The sequence below is a fragment of the Venturia canescens genome, chromosome 1 (assembly GCF_019457755.1).
Source record: "Venturia canescens isolate UGA chromosome 1, ASM1945775v1, whole genome shotgun sequence".
Taxonomy (NCBI): Eukaryota; Metazoa; Arthropoda; class Insecta; order Hymenoptera; family Ichneumonidae; genus Venturia; species Venturia canescens.
Genome location: NC_057421.1, coordinates 9,904,794 through 9,923,145, shown reverse-complemented (window position 1 = coordinate 9,923,145; position 18,352 = coordinate 9,904,794). Strand labels below are relative to the sequence as shown.

The 18,352-nt window shown below is 41.4% G+C and overlaps 2 protein-coding genes across 3 annotated transcripts in view; one reads left to right on the top strand and one right to left on the bottom strand.

The window, feature by feature from the left end:
• Positions 1 to 493: 493 nt before the first annotated feature.
• Positions 494 to 7,149, bottom strand: LOC122411687 (RIB43A-like with coiled-coils protein 2). Of its 2 annotated transcripts, XM_043420694.1 has the most exons (8): positions 6,209 to 7,149; positions 5,515 to 5,730; positions 2,667 to 2,807; positions 2,206 to 2,369; positions 1,896 to 2,136; positions 1,099 to 1,326; positions 890 to 996; positions 494 to 777 (listed from the first exon to the last, which is right to left on the bottom strand). In XM_043420694.1, exons 2-8 carry the CDS (start codon positions 5,635 to 5,637, stop codon positions 636 to 638), a joined length of 1,146 nt encoding a protein of 381 aa, XP_043276629.1. In that variant the 5' UTR covers positions 5,638 to 5,730; positions 6,209 to 7,149; the 3' UTR covers positions 494 to 635. The 2 variants fall into 2 exon arrangements, with proteins under 2 accessions (XP_043276629.1, XP_043276619.1); XM_043420684.1 differs by lacking the exon at positions 6,209 to 7,149 and having other exon boundaries at positions 5,515 to 6,161.
• Positions 7,150 to 14,974: 7,825 nt separating this feature from the next.
• The window catches only part of LOC122405635 (uncharacterized), a 49,058-nt gene continuing 45,680 nt past the window's right edge, over positions 14,975 to 18,352 (top strand). The window contains exon 1 of the mRNA XM_043410568.1: positions 14,975 to 17,153. Coding sequence (XP_043266503.1) covers positions 16,823 to 17,153 — 331 coding nt within the window. The 5' untranslated portion in view covers positions 14,975 to 16,822. The remainder of the gene's footprint in view (positions 17,154 to 18,352) is intronic.

The following is an 18,352-nucleotide window of genomic DNA, read 5'->3' as shown; positions in this document are numbered from 1 at the left end:
ATTGGTAAAATGAGCACTCGTAACCTCATATTTGTTTATTTCGGCATTTTGTTTCTTCTTGGCGTGGCCTATTTCTGTCAAAGCCTTCTGTCTTTTTATTCATACTTTTTTCTTGATCCATTTCCCTTTGTGTGTTTTCCTTTGCGATCTCTAATACGATTTTTTACATAAAAAATTATAGTATTTTAGCCAGGGACGACTGAAATTTTGGGTTCAGTCAGTGATGGATCCCCATTCAACTAATGGCTTGTAATTTCATTCGACAAAATATAAATTGAAAAAATGTATTTGCAATTTCGAATTAATAATTCTGACATCAATTTAAAGTGATTATATCTTTAAAAAATACGATCCTTAGGGTACGACCTACCTTAATTCATTGATGAGTTGATAAGGGTTCTTTAGTTCCTGTCAAATTGCTCCTGACCTCGATGGTGCAACGTGTATCGTATTTGTGTAAGGTAGATTATTTGAAAGAATGAAAACCGTGAAATGATTTTTGAATTTCAAAAATTTTAATGTTCCCAAATTGACAGTGCGTCAAGACGGCTTCAGCAAACAATCGATGGAACAGTATAAAAAAGGTACGCGACTAGGATAGCGAGTAGTTGAATAAACGCAGACGAAAGATCGCTTCAACGAGTGCTTTTGTTGAACTGTTCGAAAAACTCTGGACTAGGTTTGTTCTTGTAGACGACCTTCCTGAGATATTCTTGCTGGCATTTTTGTTGGTGAGCAAGTTGAAGATTTTCCTCAGCGATACGTTTATTGTTCATTCTGTCAGAGATATTCGTGGATGAAAATATGAGTGATTTGAGGATCTCGATAATACTCAAGTTAACCAAACTTTCATCTTTTCCTGATCAGACTTTGAAACGAATTTCCTTACCCCCTTTGAAGTTCCAATTGTCGATGATACTTTTCCGCGGTTTTAGCGTTGCCGTTCATCAATTGGTCCCACTCCTCGTCCCGGCGTTTCTCATAGCGTTTCATTTTCTGCAAGTGATGAAAAGTATTCGAGTGTAAAAGAACGATGAGCGAAGCGGCGAGAGAACGAAGCGAGGCAGAGAGACACCCGAGTATATAAAAATAACTCGCCTCGATCTCCTCCATTTGGCGAGCTTGCTCGTCCCGGAAGACCTTGAGCTGATCGGACGTCATGCCCTTGTAGCGTGAGGCCAGTGGCTTATTGGGACCGCGATTGCTGTCAGCCTGTTCTTTCGCCTCAGTCAAAAAATCACCGGTCACGTGATTGTAAATTTCCGCACGTTTATCCTCCTCGTCTTGGAGAGCTTCGCATCGTCTTCGGTGTTCCTGTTCCTCGGCCTTAACGTCCGTTCCGTAGTTAAAACGTGGATAAAAACGAGGATAAAAGTCCTTTCGATTTATACAATCGAATATGTACGCGAGTGTTCGTACGTTCACTTGAATTATGCAAACAATGTTAAACGTGACGGATATGCGGACGCTGACAATGAGACGTTCAATAAAAACAAGTCATATCGGATGGAAAAACATGGCGGCACACTCGTTTCGATGTCCGTTACAAAATTACAGGCGAGCGCATTGTGCACCAGGAACATTTGAGTGCAGGTGCAACGAGCCATTTTTTAATCGATCGTTTTTTACAGCTATCCACAAACGAGAATCCTCTTTCACGGAATTAACAATGATTGACGTAATCCTCTTTATTCTTATTTGAAATTCAATTCGCGGTGTATCGGCCTTGTGAAGAAAATCGTCGAAGGAGACGATCTTTTACTGAGCTACAATTCGCGAAGCTGAGAGAACAAACACGAAGCTCGAGGACAATGTTTGGGGGGAAAACTTGAAGAACATAGTTGCAATTTACTGGATGAAACGAGAGGAGCGATTATCATTTGAGAATAACTCACGAGAGCGCGATTGAATCTTGCCGTAGCTTCGTTCAGTCGTCGCCGACATTCCATCGACATGCGGTCAAGCTCAACCGCACGTTTGTCACGTGAACAAACGGCATCCTGATAAGCTCTCTCCGCTTGTTGGCGCTCTTGCTCGGCGATTCGTCGCTCCGTCATCTGCTGATAGAGCCACGCTTGCATCTGCTCTCTCTGGATTTTCATGCGTTCCGCGTAGTTCCAATCCTCGCCTTCGAACCTAGAACCCAGGGAACAGTTCTTTGCTCAGGCGTCAAGGAGCCCAACAAATTTCCCTGGTTTTTCATACTTCTGAGCGGAAGCCGGCCCGAGCCTCGGGTCTTCGTCGCACGTGCGAGCCGGGAGCGATTTTTTCAGGCGATCCGGATCGTAGAGATCGAAATCACGCCGATCTTCCGCTCGCTGATAAACCTGACGAAAAGTGTTGATTTCCGCGTTGATTTTTCGTCGTTCCTGCACAAAAATTCATCCTTCAAAGTCGTTTCGCTCTATAAACAAGCTTCGAATTAATGAGCCTCAGTATTATCGAAAACTTTAACACAATCACGAGGCTACTGCGTCGTTGAATTAAGTCCGCGTCTTTTCGCGAAATAACTGCGTCGCAAAGACTTATCGCACTTTTTCAGTTTCGAGGGTGTAAACCGAGTTGATAGCTCTATCGGTCCGTACGTGCCTCAGGACTCTTATTACTCTTTATATGCACGTAAACGTGCGCACACGGCAGCCTCCGGAAATATAATTATATTTCACCTCTTCCTCCCGTTTCTCGTTCCTAATCGCGAATTGGCTGCTGCGCACCAGCGCCTCGTCCATTCGACATTCTTCGGCTCGCTCCAGCTGACGCTGCGTTTTTTTCTCCACGATCTGTTTGTCCAGGAATTCTTTGTCTATCTGCAAACAGGAGAAGTCACTGTGTGTCTATCGTGCGCAGAATGCATGTCAGCGGAGTGTGTGACCGAGCGAATCGCTCGGGAGGGGAATAAAGTGTAAAGCTTTTGCGTCGCATCTTGATTTTATGGTTTTTTTCTCTCCCGTGTCGCTCATATCAATGCGATCCCTGGAGCTGTCCACTGGGCATTGAAGGAACAGTCCGGAGCTCCAGCGAGCGGTTTGTCGTCACGAGCGGCTTTATATAAAGCAACGATCGATGTACTATGCGAACTCGAGCCCTCATACTCTTTTTTTTATAGTGATCTATCTTATCTTTTTATAGCTACTGATGCGGCACAACGGTCTTTGCACAGCGTCTCTTCATATCTGATAATGAAACCATAAGAAAATTTGCAGTACAAAAATCGTACTTAGAGACACATTTGCCGGTCCCGACTTTCCACGAACGTGACTCTTTGACTGTGAGATTAAAGTCACGAATCGCGAATGGCATTCGTGGAGGGAAAATAAAAAATTTATCCTTCTACGTTCGTAATATTTTTGGTTCGCTTCTCGAAATGAAAATTTGACAAATCTGTCCCAACTCCGAATCGTTGGAGGCGCGATGCAACGAGCGCTCCACGATTGCTACTAAAATCGTGCCCTTCAGAATTAACAAAATTATCCTCAAAATCACTTCCCGGTTTCCAGTCGCTAGAATTCTTACGTATACACGTCCAGTGTGATATGAAACGAATGTCTGTTTACGCTGAGCGTATTAATGACGATAAATGCGATCCAGGACATAATTCGGACCATATAATGGGCCGACGATCGAAGTAATGAGCCTTCGATAATTTATATGACATAACGCCATATGTGTAATAATGTATTTGTCTGCTTTTCCGTTCAGTTTGTATACTGATCAATTTTACGTTACAATTACAAGAGAATTTCTTTCCTCCTCGTGCACGCTTTCCTCGCGATATTAGAGGCCGATTGTTCAATGCTTCATTTAAACGAACCTACTTCGCTATCGAAGTGTTCTGTCACTACGACAGGCGCTTTCAACGGTCGCGTGAAACTCTCTCTCTCTCTCTTTTATGAGCGAAATTGCTCGTTCTTGTAGCCAACCTTTGACCGCACACGTATTTTCACCACTATTTTTCCAACGCTCGTTTCTCCGCTTCGAATTATCTAATTTCGACAAATCTTCAATGATTTCTAATCACCTAAATCTGTTCAAGTGATTTTCTATTATTAGAAAAAATAAAATATAATATCGAGTCCTACACGAAGGCCGGAAATTTCAGTAACACACGAGTCCGAAGAGGCTTTCCTCTTCTACTAATTAAGCTCTTCATATTTTATTCACAACTCACGAATACGAAGTTACAACGGAAGTTACGTAAATAATCGTACGACAAATGCTTATCCACTGTCATTTACAAAGACTGTCGCGATCTATGTGCAAATTACTGACTAAGAATCGAGTGAACGTACTCGAGGATGCCTGTGCCGAGAGCTTAAAGCAGAACATTTGAATGCTTCTTGCGTGGGATCAGTTCCATTTTTTTATGGAATCAGATCCACGGTTTTATTTTAATAAATGTGAAAAAGCCACACACGAACGAGTCAAATTAATTTTCACTAACTTTTTGGCTGGTCGGTACCAAAGCCAGTTCAAAAAACTGCTGTCTCGAGAGCCACTTTCCAACTACTTGAGTATAATTATCGGTATTTAAGAAAATTGAGATAGTCAACTATTACAAAATATTTGCCGGAGTAATCGCTGTTGGCAAGTATAAAAAAATTTTTTTACGAATTCGCCTGTTGATAAACCTTGAGAAAAAAAATCCTCGTTGATTTACTTTACGACTTTCTGCTTTGAATTAATGATTTCATTATAAAATTCGGCCCTCAAGCTGAGATTTTTTTTCAACTAGTTTTTTCATCGTTTGTTGAAATTTTTGGAAACACGAATAAGAAAAAATGGGATTAGCCCCTTTTGGAAGAGTCGTCGCCATTTTGGAGGGGAAAATTTGCCCCTTTGCTCCAAGTTGAAAATTGTATGAATCTGGCTCCAGGCAGTGAACCCTCCCGGAAAAAAGATGGCACCAGAAAACACTGTGTAGCTGCTCTCTTTTTTAATTTGAGTGAATTTTCGTTTAGTTTATTAACAGCTTAGTGCCTGGATAAACGAAATTCCTATTGATTGTATAACCTCGCTAAGGCAGGTCATAGGTTACATCGATTTTTTTCTTTCTCTAGAGTAGCCCGATCCCTAAAACATGAAAATCGGAGTCGCGCTTATCCCGAAAATTGGCATAAATTTTTGTATTTATACGTAATGAAAAATGTTCATGGTGAATGCGGAAGTTTCAATGTCTCAGAGAATGTAAATCCAGCGGCGATCATTCCCTACGAAATGACGAGGGAAAATGGCTGAGGGTTTTTACCGCACATTTTACGACCCCTTTTATTGATTCAATATCGAGTCTCAGTTGTAAAAATGGCGTTTGGTGTTTGAAAATAAAGCTGAATTTGTTTTGGTGAGTTGTAAAGTTATTCAATTTGAAATTTCTCGTATTTTATGGGCAATCGAACGGTCCATTGCGCCACAGCAATAAATGATAACGTCAGTGAGGCTGCTGAATTATTGGAATCCGTACTTTAATATGAATCAGGGAAGGAAAGATAATCCGCGAAAAGTGGGATTTCTTCTCACCCCTATGCGCCTGGAGCGCGGATCAAAGATGCGAGGCTTTCTGGCTTCCTCTATCTGACGTTTCCGTTCAATAGTCGCAGCGACCTTGAGGTCTTCGGGGGTGGCAAGCTGGAACTTGAGCATGGCGTCGCCTTCCGCAATTTAAGGTTAGCACACAAGTCGTCGCGGGAAATGGTTTGATGCTCTTGAACTCGCTTCCTTCAGCGCTCGAACCGTCTGTTTGTCCTTCCGCAAGGCCAGTGAAAGCACGTACAAACGATGAATCAACCGGAAAAGGAAAAAACGGGATGTTAAAACCGGAGGGTGGAATGAGAAAAAGAAGCCTCGATGCAGATCGAGAAGGAGGAGCTAAGGAGGGCGAATTCAAGAAATTGCTCTAACGGAATGTTCGAGGAAATCGAATTCGAACGGCGAATTAGATTTTTGACGCGAGCTACGATTGGGCAAAAGTGTGTTTATTCACGAGCACTAAAAACGCTTGACGATCGAAAATGTCCTTCGAAGTGTGCGCCAATCAGCAGAAGTAAGCTCTGAAGTTGATCGCGTTATCAAACGACCAGCAAAACGGCAAACTTTTATTTTTATGTTAATTTAGTGCCGCTGCCGCTGTGATGCGCGTACAAAAGTCAGCGAAAAATCGAGAAACTTTTATCAAATTTGACTTAAAAATAAAATAGAAAAATTAAAATCTGACCAGATGTTCAACGAGATCCAATCGCAGTTGTTGATTTTCCGAATGACTTTGGAAAATTCTCGGGTTATGCAAACGTGACACTCGCAAAAAAAAACACTCGCACACGGAGGAGAGCTCCTTAAAACGTTGTTCGGAGCACCAAAGCCCAATGGCCACGCCCGACGGTCTATATCTCGACAAAAACGTCCCTCGTCTCCATCCGATATTCCGTCTGTATAGGCTTCCCTTCCGTTTATAGGTGTAACAACTTTCTTGGAGGGTCGGTTACCATGGAAAGTTTGAATTCACCCTCGAAACGCTGACAAAACTGTCAGGAATTCGAGGAAAATACAACAAAGAACGAGGAATGCAGAAAAAGAGTGTGATAAAGTAGAGAACGTAAAATAAAAATAGACTCGAGGTGGTTCGGAGATATTTTACAAGCCGATCGATACTCCGACGGCGAGTATATATACGGGCATGAAAAATGGGGCTGTTAAAGGGATGAGAGAAATTTGATATGGCGTATAAAAGAGACCCGGAAAGAAGCCTCTAGCGAGAAGTGACAAGCCACGCGTAGAATATTGGAATCGATGGGTATAGCGCGATGAGCAACGTGATGAAACGAGACAGAGATAGATACGGACAAGCCCATTGGGCGTAAGCAGACACGTGGAGTCAGCAGTTAATCGATAATAACGAGACCACTCTGTGCGGAGAAACGTCTAAAATTTCAGGAAAATTCTCGCTCTTCTTTATTGCGATAATTAAAATTATGCTCCGTGGGTTGATAAATTTGGGAAAAAATAGTGACACGCACTGTCGAAAAATTGTGCACAGATTTTGAACAAAAAGTTTCCATAATATTTTGAGGGAGCGAATTTCAATTTATCGTTCTCATTTCAATAATTCGTTCAAATTTCAAACAATCCTGAAAGGTTCCAACAATTGTGTGCTAAGATTTTTATGATCGTAAATGTGGCGAGAGCGACACAAAACTCAACCTTCACTTTGCTCTCCATTTCCTGCACCGAGAAAAACAGTCATTGGAACTACGAAATGTGGCATTCGGGGTGCCAATGAAATATATGATCATCACAAGGTTAAACACGATTAAACGAATAAAATAGTTTTAGATCGAACTGCAGATTCTCTCGGAAAGCATTGCAGTTGAATGAAGTAACTTTTCCAATAACATCAAGTGATGTTGAATCAACAATTTTTTTTCTCAGTGTGCTGCTTTTCGTTTCGTCCGGACTTGCCACAATATCATTTGATGCCAACCGTGTGATAACGGTACGCACTTTAAGCACTCTGCCAATTTCGAACTGCTCGTGCAAGCTATCGGTGTCTATTCATTAGGAAGAACGTGCACGTTACCAGCACTCGAAACACCAGTGGCCGATGTCTCGTCCAACATTATTGTGCTCCCCGAGCAAACTTCGTGATGCCTTCAAAACAGAATTTTTAAGGGGGAACTTCAGTGTGCATAAAAGAGCTTGGGCGCAAAAGACCTTCTGTATGGTCCGGGGATGGGGGACTAATCGTTAAGAACTCGTTTTATATTAATATTTAAGTTACATCATTCGATTTCATCCTCTCAAAACTTCAAACACGTTTTTCTCGAAACCCTGTTTTTGGCCTGATTGGCAGCATAATAGAGTTTTTTAAAACTGTTTACTTTTTTTTATTAACGATTTACTGCAAAATTTTTGTGTAAAATTCGAATTTTTTTTTTATCACTGCCATTTTTTTCTAATTAAAATTTTCAAATTTCTTACTATGCTGCGATAGCTGTACTATTATAATTTAATAATCTTTTTGCATTTTTGAGCTGAGATGCTTGTCGTGACACTTTGCTGTCAATCGTCGGGGCGTCTTTTTTTGAAACACCATTTTGCGAGCGCTCCCCTGCTTAATAAAACGTACTAAAAATAAATAAAAAATTCTTCGTATACTTCATTACTTTAATAATTAATACACAAAATTTCAAGTAATATTATCGAGCCGTTTTTTCAAAAAAAAAAAAAAAACCCGAAAAATACCTCATTTTTCAGCCTGGAACTGAAACTTCGTGGTGAATTGAATAGAAGTCGCTATAAAATTGTAGCTGCTACATTAAAAAAACTTGTGATCTCACCAAACGCTTTCGATGCTCGTCACGTTTAAGGTCAAACTCGATATTCGATATTCTGTTGCAGCAAATCTAGATCCAGATGAAGAATTTCCATTCGCTGAAACAATAAATGTCTTAGGACATGAAATATTCTGGAACTCGACAGTTTTCGTTATTCATAAGAGCTGAACGGTATAAGGACGCGGTTGTTATCGGCCAAAGTTGTTTGTGCGTTCGTTGTGAGTTCGTCATCCCCAAGGAGCTATATAAAACAGTGAAACGGAGGCGGGCTCTTTGAGATCAAGAATAGCCGGCTCACGATGGATAATTATCGTCTTTTTTCCTCGACTGAGACCGTCGGCGTTGCAGAATACGAGACTCGGCGTATTGTTCTCTGTCGGGCACAGAAGCGGTCCGACGTCCGACGATGTTGAGTACAATTGTCACGTACATGCATGATTGAGCGTATGCGAGCGGTTTCATGAACAATCTTCTCGTTTCGTCATCAACCGGCCGATTGAGTCGCAACGATGCACATCCATTGGAGTGTTAAAAGTGGCTGAATTATGGAGATTTAAGTTCGCGCATGAGATTATTAAAACGACGAAATAACCCTGAAAAATAAGGCTAATAACGATCGCTTAAGATGGCGACGAGTGAGATTTCGAAGCTTCCGAGAAAGCTGGAAAAAACTGCTAAAAAGTTTGGAGTATGAGCAACCTTCCGTCACTTCCGTACTCTGTGTCGTCTCGAAACGGCGAGGAAATCGTTTGACGTTGTGAAACTTTCCAGATGAAATAACGACAAGCCATGGAGCGATAACAACGGAGAATTTTATAACAATGCTTTATCTCTCCGCTTAATAGCTCTCGGTAAGCCCGAAGATGTGAAAAATAATCACTGTAACGTCAATGAAGGAATAAAGACACGACTGTTCAAGACGGGTCTTGATTACACGAGGAGAAAAAACGAAAGGATAAAGAATCACAGCGCGATAATCCGAGAGCGATAGGCGTTTGAAGTTCAAGGTCGTGTGAAACATGCAGACGGTTTCGCGCCACGATTCGTCACACCGTGACGAGTATGACCTTCGAGAGAGCTAAAGAAAGAGCGAGAAAGAACGGAAGCTGCGAACGCGAGATGCCGGGATGTGCGTGGGAGAGCTCGGTATCTCGTCGAGTATTTTGCTACGCATCCGAGTTCGATTACTCGGAGAAAGACGGTTGTGTCACCGTTTGGACGAATTCGCGAGACCGAACGTCCCACAAACACGGATTCATTTGAACGCGAGGAATCCGCGCTATTCTGCATGCTTCTCGTGATATCTAGCGAATAAGTCGTTCAAGGTCACTGCACGCGAAGACTCATCGATGTAATGATCGTCACGTGCTTTACGAGAGTAACGAGAATGTCATATGCGTCGAGCGAACGACGACACGACGTCTGCTCAACATTGTCGACGAGTTAGTAACTTTTGTTAGCGAGCTTAATTATAACTGGTTGCGAGACGTATTCTTGTATGGGAACAGTGGGTACAAAAATAGGCTTCGAACACTTCGGGGACGCTAATGAGACCGGCGTTATTGAAAAAATATTCTTCACTTTTTAATGCTTTTCAAAAGCCCCAGTTTTTTAAGGTAGTTCATGCACGAAACGATTTTCTTGAAAGTCTTGAAATTTACACAGAGCTTCAATGGCTAGTCGACTCACACGCATATCAAATTTCAAGGAAGTTGAAGCGATATATATAGGACATCATACGAAAAATACATTAGATTTTATTATTCCAAAATAATGAATTGAAAATTTACGTGAATCTTCTTGAATAGCGCTTAATTATGTGTGAAAAATTTGAAGAGGTTTCACCGCCTAGTAATCGAGATATTCATTGTCGAAAATGACAAGGTTAACCCTAGAACGCATGACTGGGGTGTGAGCACACCCCACGCGAACTTCAAACTACGCTCCTGTCCCAACAAGCGACATTATCGAATGATTATCGACGGATTTTTTAATATATAAATTCAATTGAAATTAGTTTTATCGTACATCATTCTTTTCGTTATAAAAAAACGAAGAAAATGGTGTAGGATAAAGTCAGTTTAGCATCGTAGGACCGGATTTATAAGCAGAAAAAAAGTGGGGTGCGTTCGAACCCCGGTCATGAGGTTGAGGGTATGAAAAAAGGCACATGAGGTGTAGGGTTAAACATGGGCTCTTATGGAAGCTTTCAAAAAATTGCAAACTTCAACAATAAATGTCTCAATTTTAGGACGGTGAAGCATCGGCATATCCCGCCAGAAGTTTAATACTGTCTTAAGCTTTCTGTTTAAAAAATTTTAATGTGCAAAGTTGGAAAATAGTTTTAACATAAGATACGCTTCAACCTCCTTAAAGGGATCGTCTTATTGGTTATTGAAATAAACGTGTTTAAATATGATGGAAAGTACACAGGGTCTGGCGTAAAAAATCGTTTATCTTTTCATATCACGAATGAACGCTTCTTACGAAGTTTATGAAAAAATGCACAATAACAATGGAGTATGTAAGAAGGTCTGGGAAAAAATGGAAAACGATTGTCTTGCCAGTAATAAAGGGATATTACGTTAAAGATTGAACGAAATTGGTAATGAGCACTCGTGTAACCTCACATTTGCTTATTTCGGCATTTTGTTTCTTCTTGACTTGGGCCGTTCCTGTCGCAGCCTTCTGTCTTTTTATTAATACTTTTTCCTCGATCCATTTTCCTTTGTGTTTTCCCTTTGCACTCTCTAATGCGATCTTACGTAAAAAACTTTGGTATTTTCGACAGGGACGAATGAAATTTTGGGTTCAGTCGGTGATGGATTCCCGATTAATTAATGGCTTGTAATTCCATTGGCAAGAAGATAAGTTGAAAAAATTTATTTACAATTTCGAATAAATAACTCTGACATTAACTTAAAGTGATTGTACATTTAATTAAGAAGTAAAAATTGATCCAATTTAGACACCCATAAAATACGATCCTTCGAGCACGATCCACCTTAAATAGCTTGATGAACGATCGTCAAATTTATCGTGCAATTCATTTGTCGAAGATTTTTGTTTCCATCTGATAATTTGAGGTGAATTTTTCCATTGGTACATTGACCGTAATCTCATTAATGTGAAAAATAGCATTGAAAAACCTACAATACATTGAGATATTGATCAAAACAATATTAAGCATTTGTGTAATCTCGCGTGACCGTGAGCGATACGACAGGAAATTTTGTTTTCCGATTCTCCCCAAATAATCGAGAGATCACTGAATCGTGAAATGACAGTAAATAAAGCTTGTGTTTTGGGAAAAAAATGAGAGGAGTGTCCCGCCAGATCCTTCGAATTTGTGGCAACGTTTGTCCTGACACACACGCCGAGTCCGAGACTCGGTGGGACCTTGCACAAATTTCGTTTCGTGAATGGAATGCGCTTTCGTGTGCATGTCCGATGAAACCAGTTATCACTGGTCCGGTCAAGACGAAATCGATCGATCTTATACGATTATATGGCGACGTATGCGGAGCTAAACGGACCCGCGCGATGAGGATCGTTTCGACCGATCCAGTTATAAGTTATCGCGTCTTGAAGTTCAAGGTCAGCGTCGTCGTGCGTCACGATGAGAGTGTTACAACGAGACGTGCTGTATACTTGCACATATTTATCGGTGAGCCGGTGCTAACCGATTGCACGGTATTTTGTAGACGTGCGGCGAGAGCGCGATTCACTTGATGCACTTTATGCCGACAGTGCATTTTCTCCTCGGCTATTTTTCTTTTTCTTTCCCTCTTTCCCCGCCTCGCTTTCACCCTCGCTCACCCCCGAGCTTTTCCTGCTAATTTTTCATCGCTCTCGTCACTCGATTTTCATTTATTTTTCGTCCAGGATGTCTCATTAGTAACGCAAAATTTCACACCCGCTCGAAAATCGCTCGGAGTGCAAACGCGCGCGCGCGTCACTCCCTCGAATTATCACGTGAACGATTTCCTTGTGCACTGCCAACTAAATCGTTTATTCGCGGAGCTCGCGCTGGCGTTGCAAATTCCTCGGTGCATTGGCGATAAATTTCGAGTCTATACCGCTCGCGTTCGGGGGAGCGGAGGACTTGGAATGGTCGCTTGAACGTTTCGACATTAGACAAACTGCACGAAAGTGTTTATTAAAATATCGCAAATGCATGACTCTCTTCGAATCTGCTCACATTCTTTCGTCCTGTGACGAGACTCGGTTTGACGATGAACCGCTCAAAGTTGAAAGGAAAATAAAAATCAGAAAACACATTACACATACGAAAAATACCTGAAACTGATTCCTCTTAGAGTTAATGACAGAAAAAAATTAGAAAATAACTTGGAAAATGTCTTGAGTGGACGTTTAAATTTTGCCCGCATTTTCGGAGCAGTGTCGATCATTTTTTCAAACACTTTTCAATTTATTTCGAATCTTCACACCCTCCTTGGGATTGTGAAGTCTAATTATTGTTTCCACGCAGCCTCACAAACATTTGAAGAAAAGTGGCATGGGAAAAATAATTGAAGAGAATTTTCGAGAGAAATGCTTCCGATGAGGTCCAAAAAAAGTAAATTTCATGCACAGTTCAGTGAGCACTTCTCTGCGGCGTCGTAATTTGAGCCGCTTTTCCTCTAAATTGGAATAGTTTTAATTCAGCATCATCAACGAAAAATCCATCGAGTCTGCGAGCAGAATTTTCTCAATGAAGAAAATCCACGTTCGGGCAAAGCTCGAAAAGAAAAATCGAAAAGAAGATTTAGAAGGACGAGTAGCGTCGAGGATCCGACGAGCAAGCGAGCGGGTACAAAGGTTTCGTAAAGCCCCAAGCCTATCGTAACCAAAGTGACCCGGGTCAGTGCATTACGTTTTTTTCTTCTTCATTGCACAATCTAAACGCAAAGCCGCGAATAGAAGTTGACGACATACGATTGCAACGAAACTCTCTCACTCGATGCGATCCATCGAGAGCTTAAGCACTCCCTCAAACCGTTCGTCATCCACCGGTTAATTCATGCTCTACAGATTCTAACTCGCTTTCTCCGTCAAATTCAACCGCAATATAAACACCGGGGCCCTGTTCTCATGCTTTGCATTCGGTCTTAAATCAACGAAAAATTGAAAGTTTCTTTAAAAAACGATCGGCTCTCTTTTCCCCGTCCCCGTATGCCGCCCGTCCGCTGCATATATTTTATTTAGAAAGTTCATCATTCGAGATGTGACGTGAAAAATATTTTTACGAAACAATCTTGCGAAAGTGGTTGATTCTAAAAACTGTACGAAGCATCGTCGAAAAGCCGATTTTTGGAGTGGAAGAAAGATCGGTGAGAAATCCGAGGATTTTTACTTCTTGATTTTTCAAATTCATTGTCGAATTTTTTTACTCCAAAGTGCACATTTCGTTGGGAGTTCATTCGAGTGATGGGAAAGAAAAGAAACTATTTTTATGCAAATTTTTTTTGGCTCGGGCAACATTTTTGATGAATTCTCCGACGAAAAGCGACGAGAGTTTTTTCAAGCCCACAAAGATTATTTCTCGGTTCCAACGATATCGGATGGGACGGTAATTGAAAAATCACATTTCCCAAACTGTCGCTATTCAAGATAATTTATTCAAATCGATTTTTTTTATTTTACTCTGCACATGTTCAAGCTCAGTTGACACACGAACCAGCAAACGTCGGAAAATCTTAAAACCATTACGAAAGTAACTTTCCGTGTTATAGAATTATCAACGGTGTGCGAGCATGAAATTACCCGGGAAAAGAGAATTAAAAAATGGCAGGAAACGACGCGAATCGTCATTTTCGTAGGCATTAAAAGAACAATGAAAACCGACGATGAGAATATAAATTGTCGAAAAGATTTTAGAATTTTATTCAGCGATATTTGAAATTTCAAATATTTTTTTTTCACTCAAATATTCGTCAAAAATCATGATTTTTTTTCTCATCTTTAAACAGTAAAATACAACGCAGGCTTTGCGAACGGATTCGACTCGCTTCCGTTTCTCACGTTTCGGGTGTTTTCAAGTGGATATACCAATGTACGCCGTTCGACCTTGAAACTGTTTGACTGCAGCGTAGAACTCGTTCGATGCTGAAAAAAGCCGAGTGCTTTCTTCGCACCACTTTCGTTCCGTGGCCTCGACGATTTAGAACGAAAAATGAGGGCTTTCTACGAAAAAAAAAAAAAAAGGAAAAAAAGGGTACATTATTGAAGAATCCAAGTGCAAGATAGGTTGAGCGTGAGCGGATTGGGTGGAAAAATTTGACGAGAATCGGGTGAGCAAGATATGTGAGAACTCGCGCTTGCGCGATCGGGCAATCCTGAGAAAAAGAGAGAAAGAGCGCGAGGTGACGTCACCCGATATTGAAGGAAGCCGCGAGTCTGGGATTCGCGGGCTCCGAGCTCGCTCGTTCGCTCGCGTAGTCCTCCACTGACAAAGAACAAAAAAAACGATAAGGAAACATCGAGAAAGACGATTGAAAGGAGAGGAAGAAAGAAAAAGAGGGAAAACGAAACAAAGAGAGGAAAGAAGAGAGCCGAAATATTGCGATAGATGAACAACAGAAAGGGAGGGCGAAAGTGCGAGAGAGAGAGAAAGAAAAGTGAGGCATGCTGGGCATCGTCAACTGTGCCAGACATTCAGTCTCGCGGTGTAGCTCGAACAGTGAATATTAGGTTGGTTCGTAGACGTACGAGCTTGTACGCGCGCGCGCTAAGAGTCATCACTGTGAAAGATAGTGCTTTTAAACTTGCCCATTCCCCGTCCCCCAGTACCCTACCGCCGAGGCAACGTAATACGTTGAAAGCCAACAGCAGCAGCGGCAGCAGCAGCCGTGCCGGAGCTTCGAAACGCCACCGGTACGTCCGAACAAGCGCGCGCTTCTCGGCCTCAACCCACTCAACTCGCTATTTAGTCGACTAGTAACGTCCAGCGTAAGACAGACCGCGCGGTAGACTTCGCGTCACACGAAGAGACAAAAAGGCATAATAAGAGTGACGAAAACAAGAGAAACGAGGGAGAGAGGGCTCAAAATGAGGAGATAAAAGTGTCGCTCTCATTTTATCGGGCTGTTACTCAATTGGATATTTCCCAATAAACACGGAGAGATGCTCACTGTCCCGATAAAGCCGTGAGTAGATTATATCGAGAGGAGCTAAAATACGAGAAAAAAAATATCAAAAAACTACAGTCGTCGGTTCTCGTGCCATTAAAACACGCGCCAGCAGGACTGACGATAAGAGTATTTTATTTTGTCGATTTTCTAAGTGGTCTCGTCGATCACAGGAGATTACGATTGTATATATACGGACGAGATGCTCTCGAAAAAACATTGAAGCGGATGGGATTTTTCACAAAAGACTTGGAATTCGTGGAATAACGAGAAATACCGGTGAAGAAAACGCGCGCGTCTTCTCGTTCGTGTCGTAATCGTTCGTAATAGTAACCCTTGCTTATAGCCAGACAAACCATTTTTCGTGAAATATAGAACAAGTTTTTTTAATACCTCGTTACGCGATCGGCGGAAAGTGACGACTTGACAAACGATCTTAACGGTTATCCGAAACGTGTTATTCCGGATATAAACAAGTGCTAAATAAATAAATACTTAAATTGCGATCGAGTGGTGAAGCCAGTGTTCGACCGTGAGTGCGTTTGTGTCCGCGGGCAAGCCGAGGGAGGGGAAAAAGGGTTGAGTCTATTGGAACTACGAATCACGAGTCTTCAAAGTGCATTTAGTTATCGACTTGCACTCTCTCAGAGTTGACGCAAGTGGAATACCGCCACCATCGCGTACCACGTGATTCGTACATGAACCGAGGTATTCGATAAGAGGAGAAAGATAGTTGGAGTGAACAAACGTTTCGTGGCACTTTTAATGACGAATATTTTTCGTTCTCTCTATTGTTAATAAAGTACGTAAATAAGCGAGTTTACAGAATCGCGTTCGCGCGCGTGTGTGTGTGTGTGAAGAGGAGATAGAAGAAAGATACTTTGAATAAACGCCACTTGTCACCGTTCCCTTGTCCCGGCACTTATTCTCGTTATTGTCATATCCATCGCTGCCTTATCTCCATTGCGAGTAACTCTGAAGCCAATTCTACACAAAGAAAGAGTCGTTTCGAGTAGCTTTTTCAGTGCGGGCAACGCAAGTTTTTACAAGCAAATTAGTGGTGAACGAAGAGACAAAAGTTTGAACGGGAATTGAGCGAGGGCATAGAAATCTTTGAAATTCTTGAGCGTTCAAGAGCAAATACTTCAACTTTATATCTCCACTTGTTCATTAATTTTTCGTCTGTTCCTCGCGTTATTTTAACCTCAACAATAACAACTGTGCCAATCGACAAAACAGACTTTTCCATAGTTCGACGCGAGGCTGCCGACATTAAGATAAGTGAAAAGTGATTATCTGTGTTTGAATAATCCATCTTCGGGAGAAGTTAAGAGACGTGGTTAATCATTCGTCGTGCATTATGAAAGGATGAGCTGCTCGGTGAAGATTTCGAGCGGGAAGAGCTGGAGTGGCTCTCAAAGGCGAATCGTTTCGTTGCCCGAGGAAGCGGCGCACTCGGGCCAGCAACCTCCTTCATCAGGATCAAATCTCCCCAACCAACCGACCTCCGCTGGCACAACTTCCCACAATTCTCATCCGCATTATCATCAATCCATATCCTCTCCGCACCCAGGACCGAGATCAGCTAAATCAATAGCAACTAAAAGGGGGGAAGACACGACCAAACTACTCAAGTACATTGATGACAATGTTGTTGGAAAAAATGGAACGTTTTTCGGGCCCTTCGGTCGCAGGAAAGGTAAGCCTTGCCTTCGTAACTCGTCGCACTTTCAACTGTAATCGAACATTTAAGGTGACTCCTGTACTGCATGCTAGTCAAATGAGTGCTAAATTTTCAAAACGCTTTTAGACCAAGCTCAACGTACAGATTAAACTTATTGTTAGTAGATATGTATTCAAGCATATTTTATTAACGTGAAAAAATATGTAAAATTATAGTTTTGCAAAACTATCAACTGACAGATGCAAATTTCCATGATGACACATTTTCACAGCCATTTTTCAAATAAACATCTGTATTTTTTAGCCCTAGAACGCATGACTGGGGTGTGAGCACACCCCACGCGAACTTCAAACTACGCTCCTGTCCCAACAAGCGACATTATCGAATGATTATCGACGGATTTTTTAATATATAAATTCAATTGAAATTAGTTTTATCGTACATCATTCTTTTCGTTATAAAAAAACGAAGAAAATGGTGTAGGATAAAGTCAGTTTAGCATCGTAGGACCGGATTTATAAGCAGAAAAAAAGTGGGGTGCGTTCAAACCCCGGTCATGAGGTTGAGGGTATGAAAAAAGGCGCATCTAGTGTAGGGTTAACCGATTTTATTGCACCAAGTCTCATTTTGTTCCTCAACTGATGCTCTACGAATTCACCTCGTAGATTTTCCTTTAAACTCATTCCTGAGAGAAATTATGAATGAACAAGTTTTTTCACTTAATGACGACGCTGAAGTTTGCAACGTTGGAGTCCAATGAAATGAACGAAAAAAACATTTATAATTGACCAATTTTTTATTTCACGAAGCATTGGTGTAGGTTGAATTGCTGCGAATTGCAAATTCGGCAGAGAACGAAATTGAAGAATTACTGGAATTATTGGAGAGTTTTTTTTACATCATTTCGTTGGACTCCAACGTTGCAAACTTCAGCGTCATCACTTAATGAACGATTAGCTGTAACAGTGAAACAATCGAGTTAAAAAAACAACGAGACTTGTTGTTTTATTGCAACAATGAGACTTGTTGCAATAAAATCGATGAAAAAACGCAGATATTTCCTTGAAAAATACCAGTGAAAATGTGTCAGCGTGGAAATTTGCATTTATCAGTTGATGCTTTTGCAAAACTGGCGTTTTTAATATTTTTACATCTTAATAAGATATGCTGTTATACAAATCCACTAACAGTACATCTAATCGGTACGTTAAACT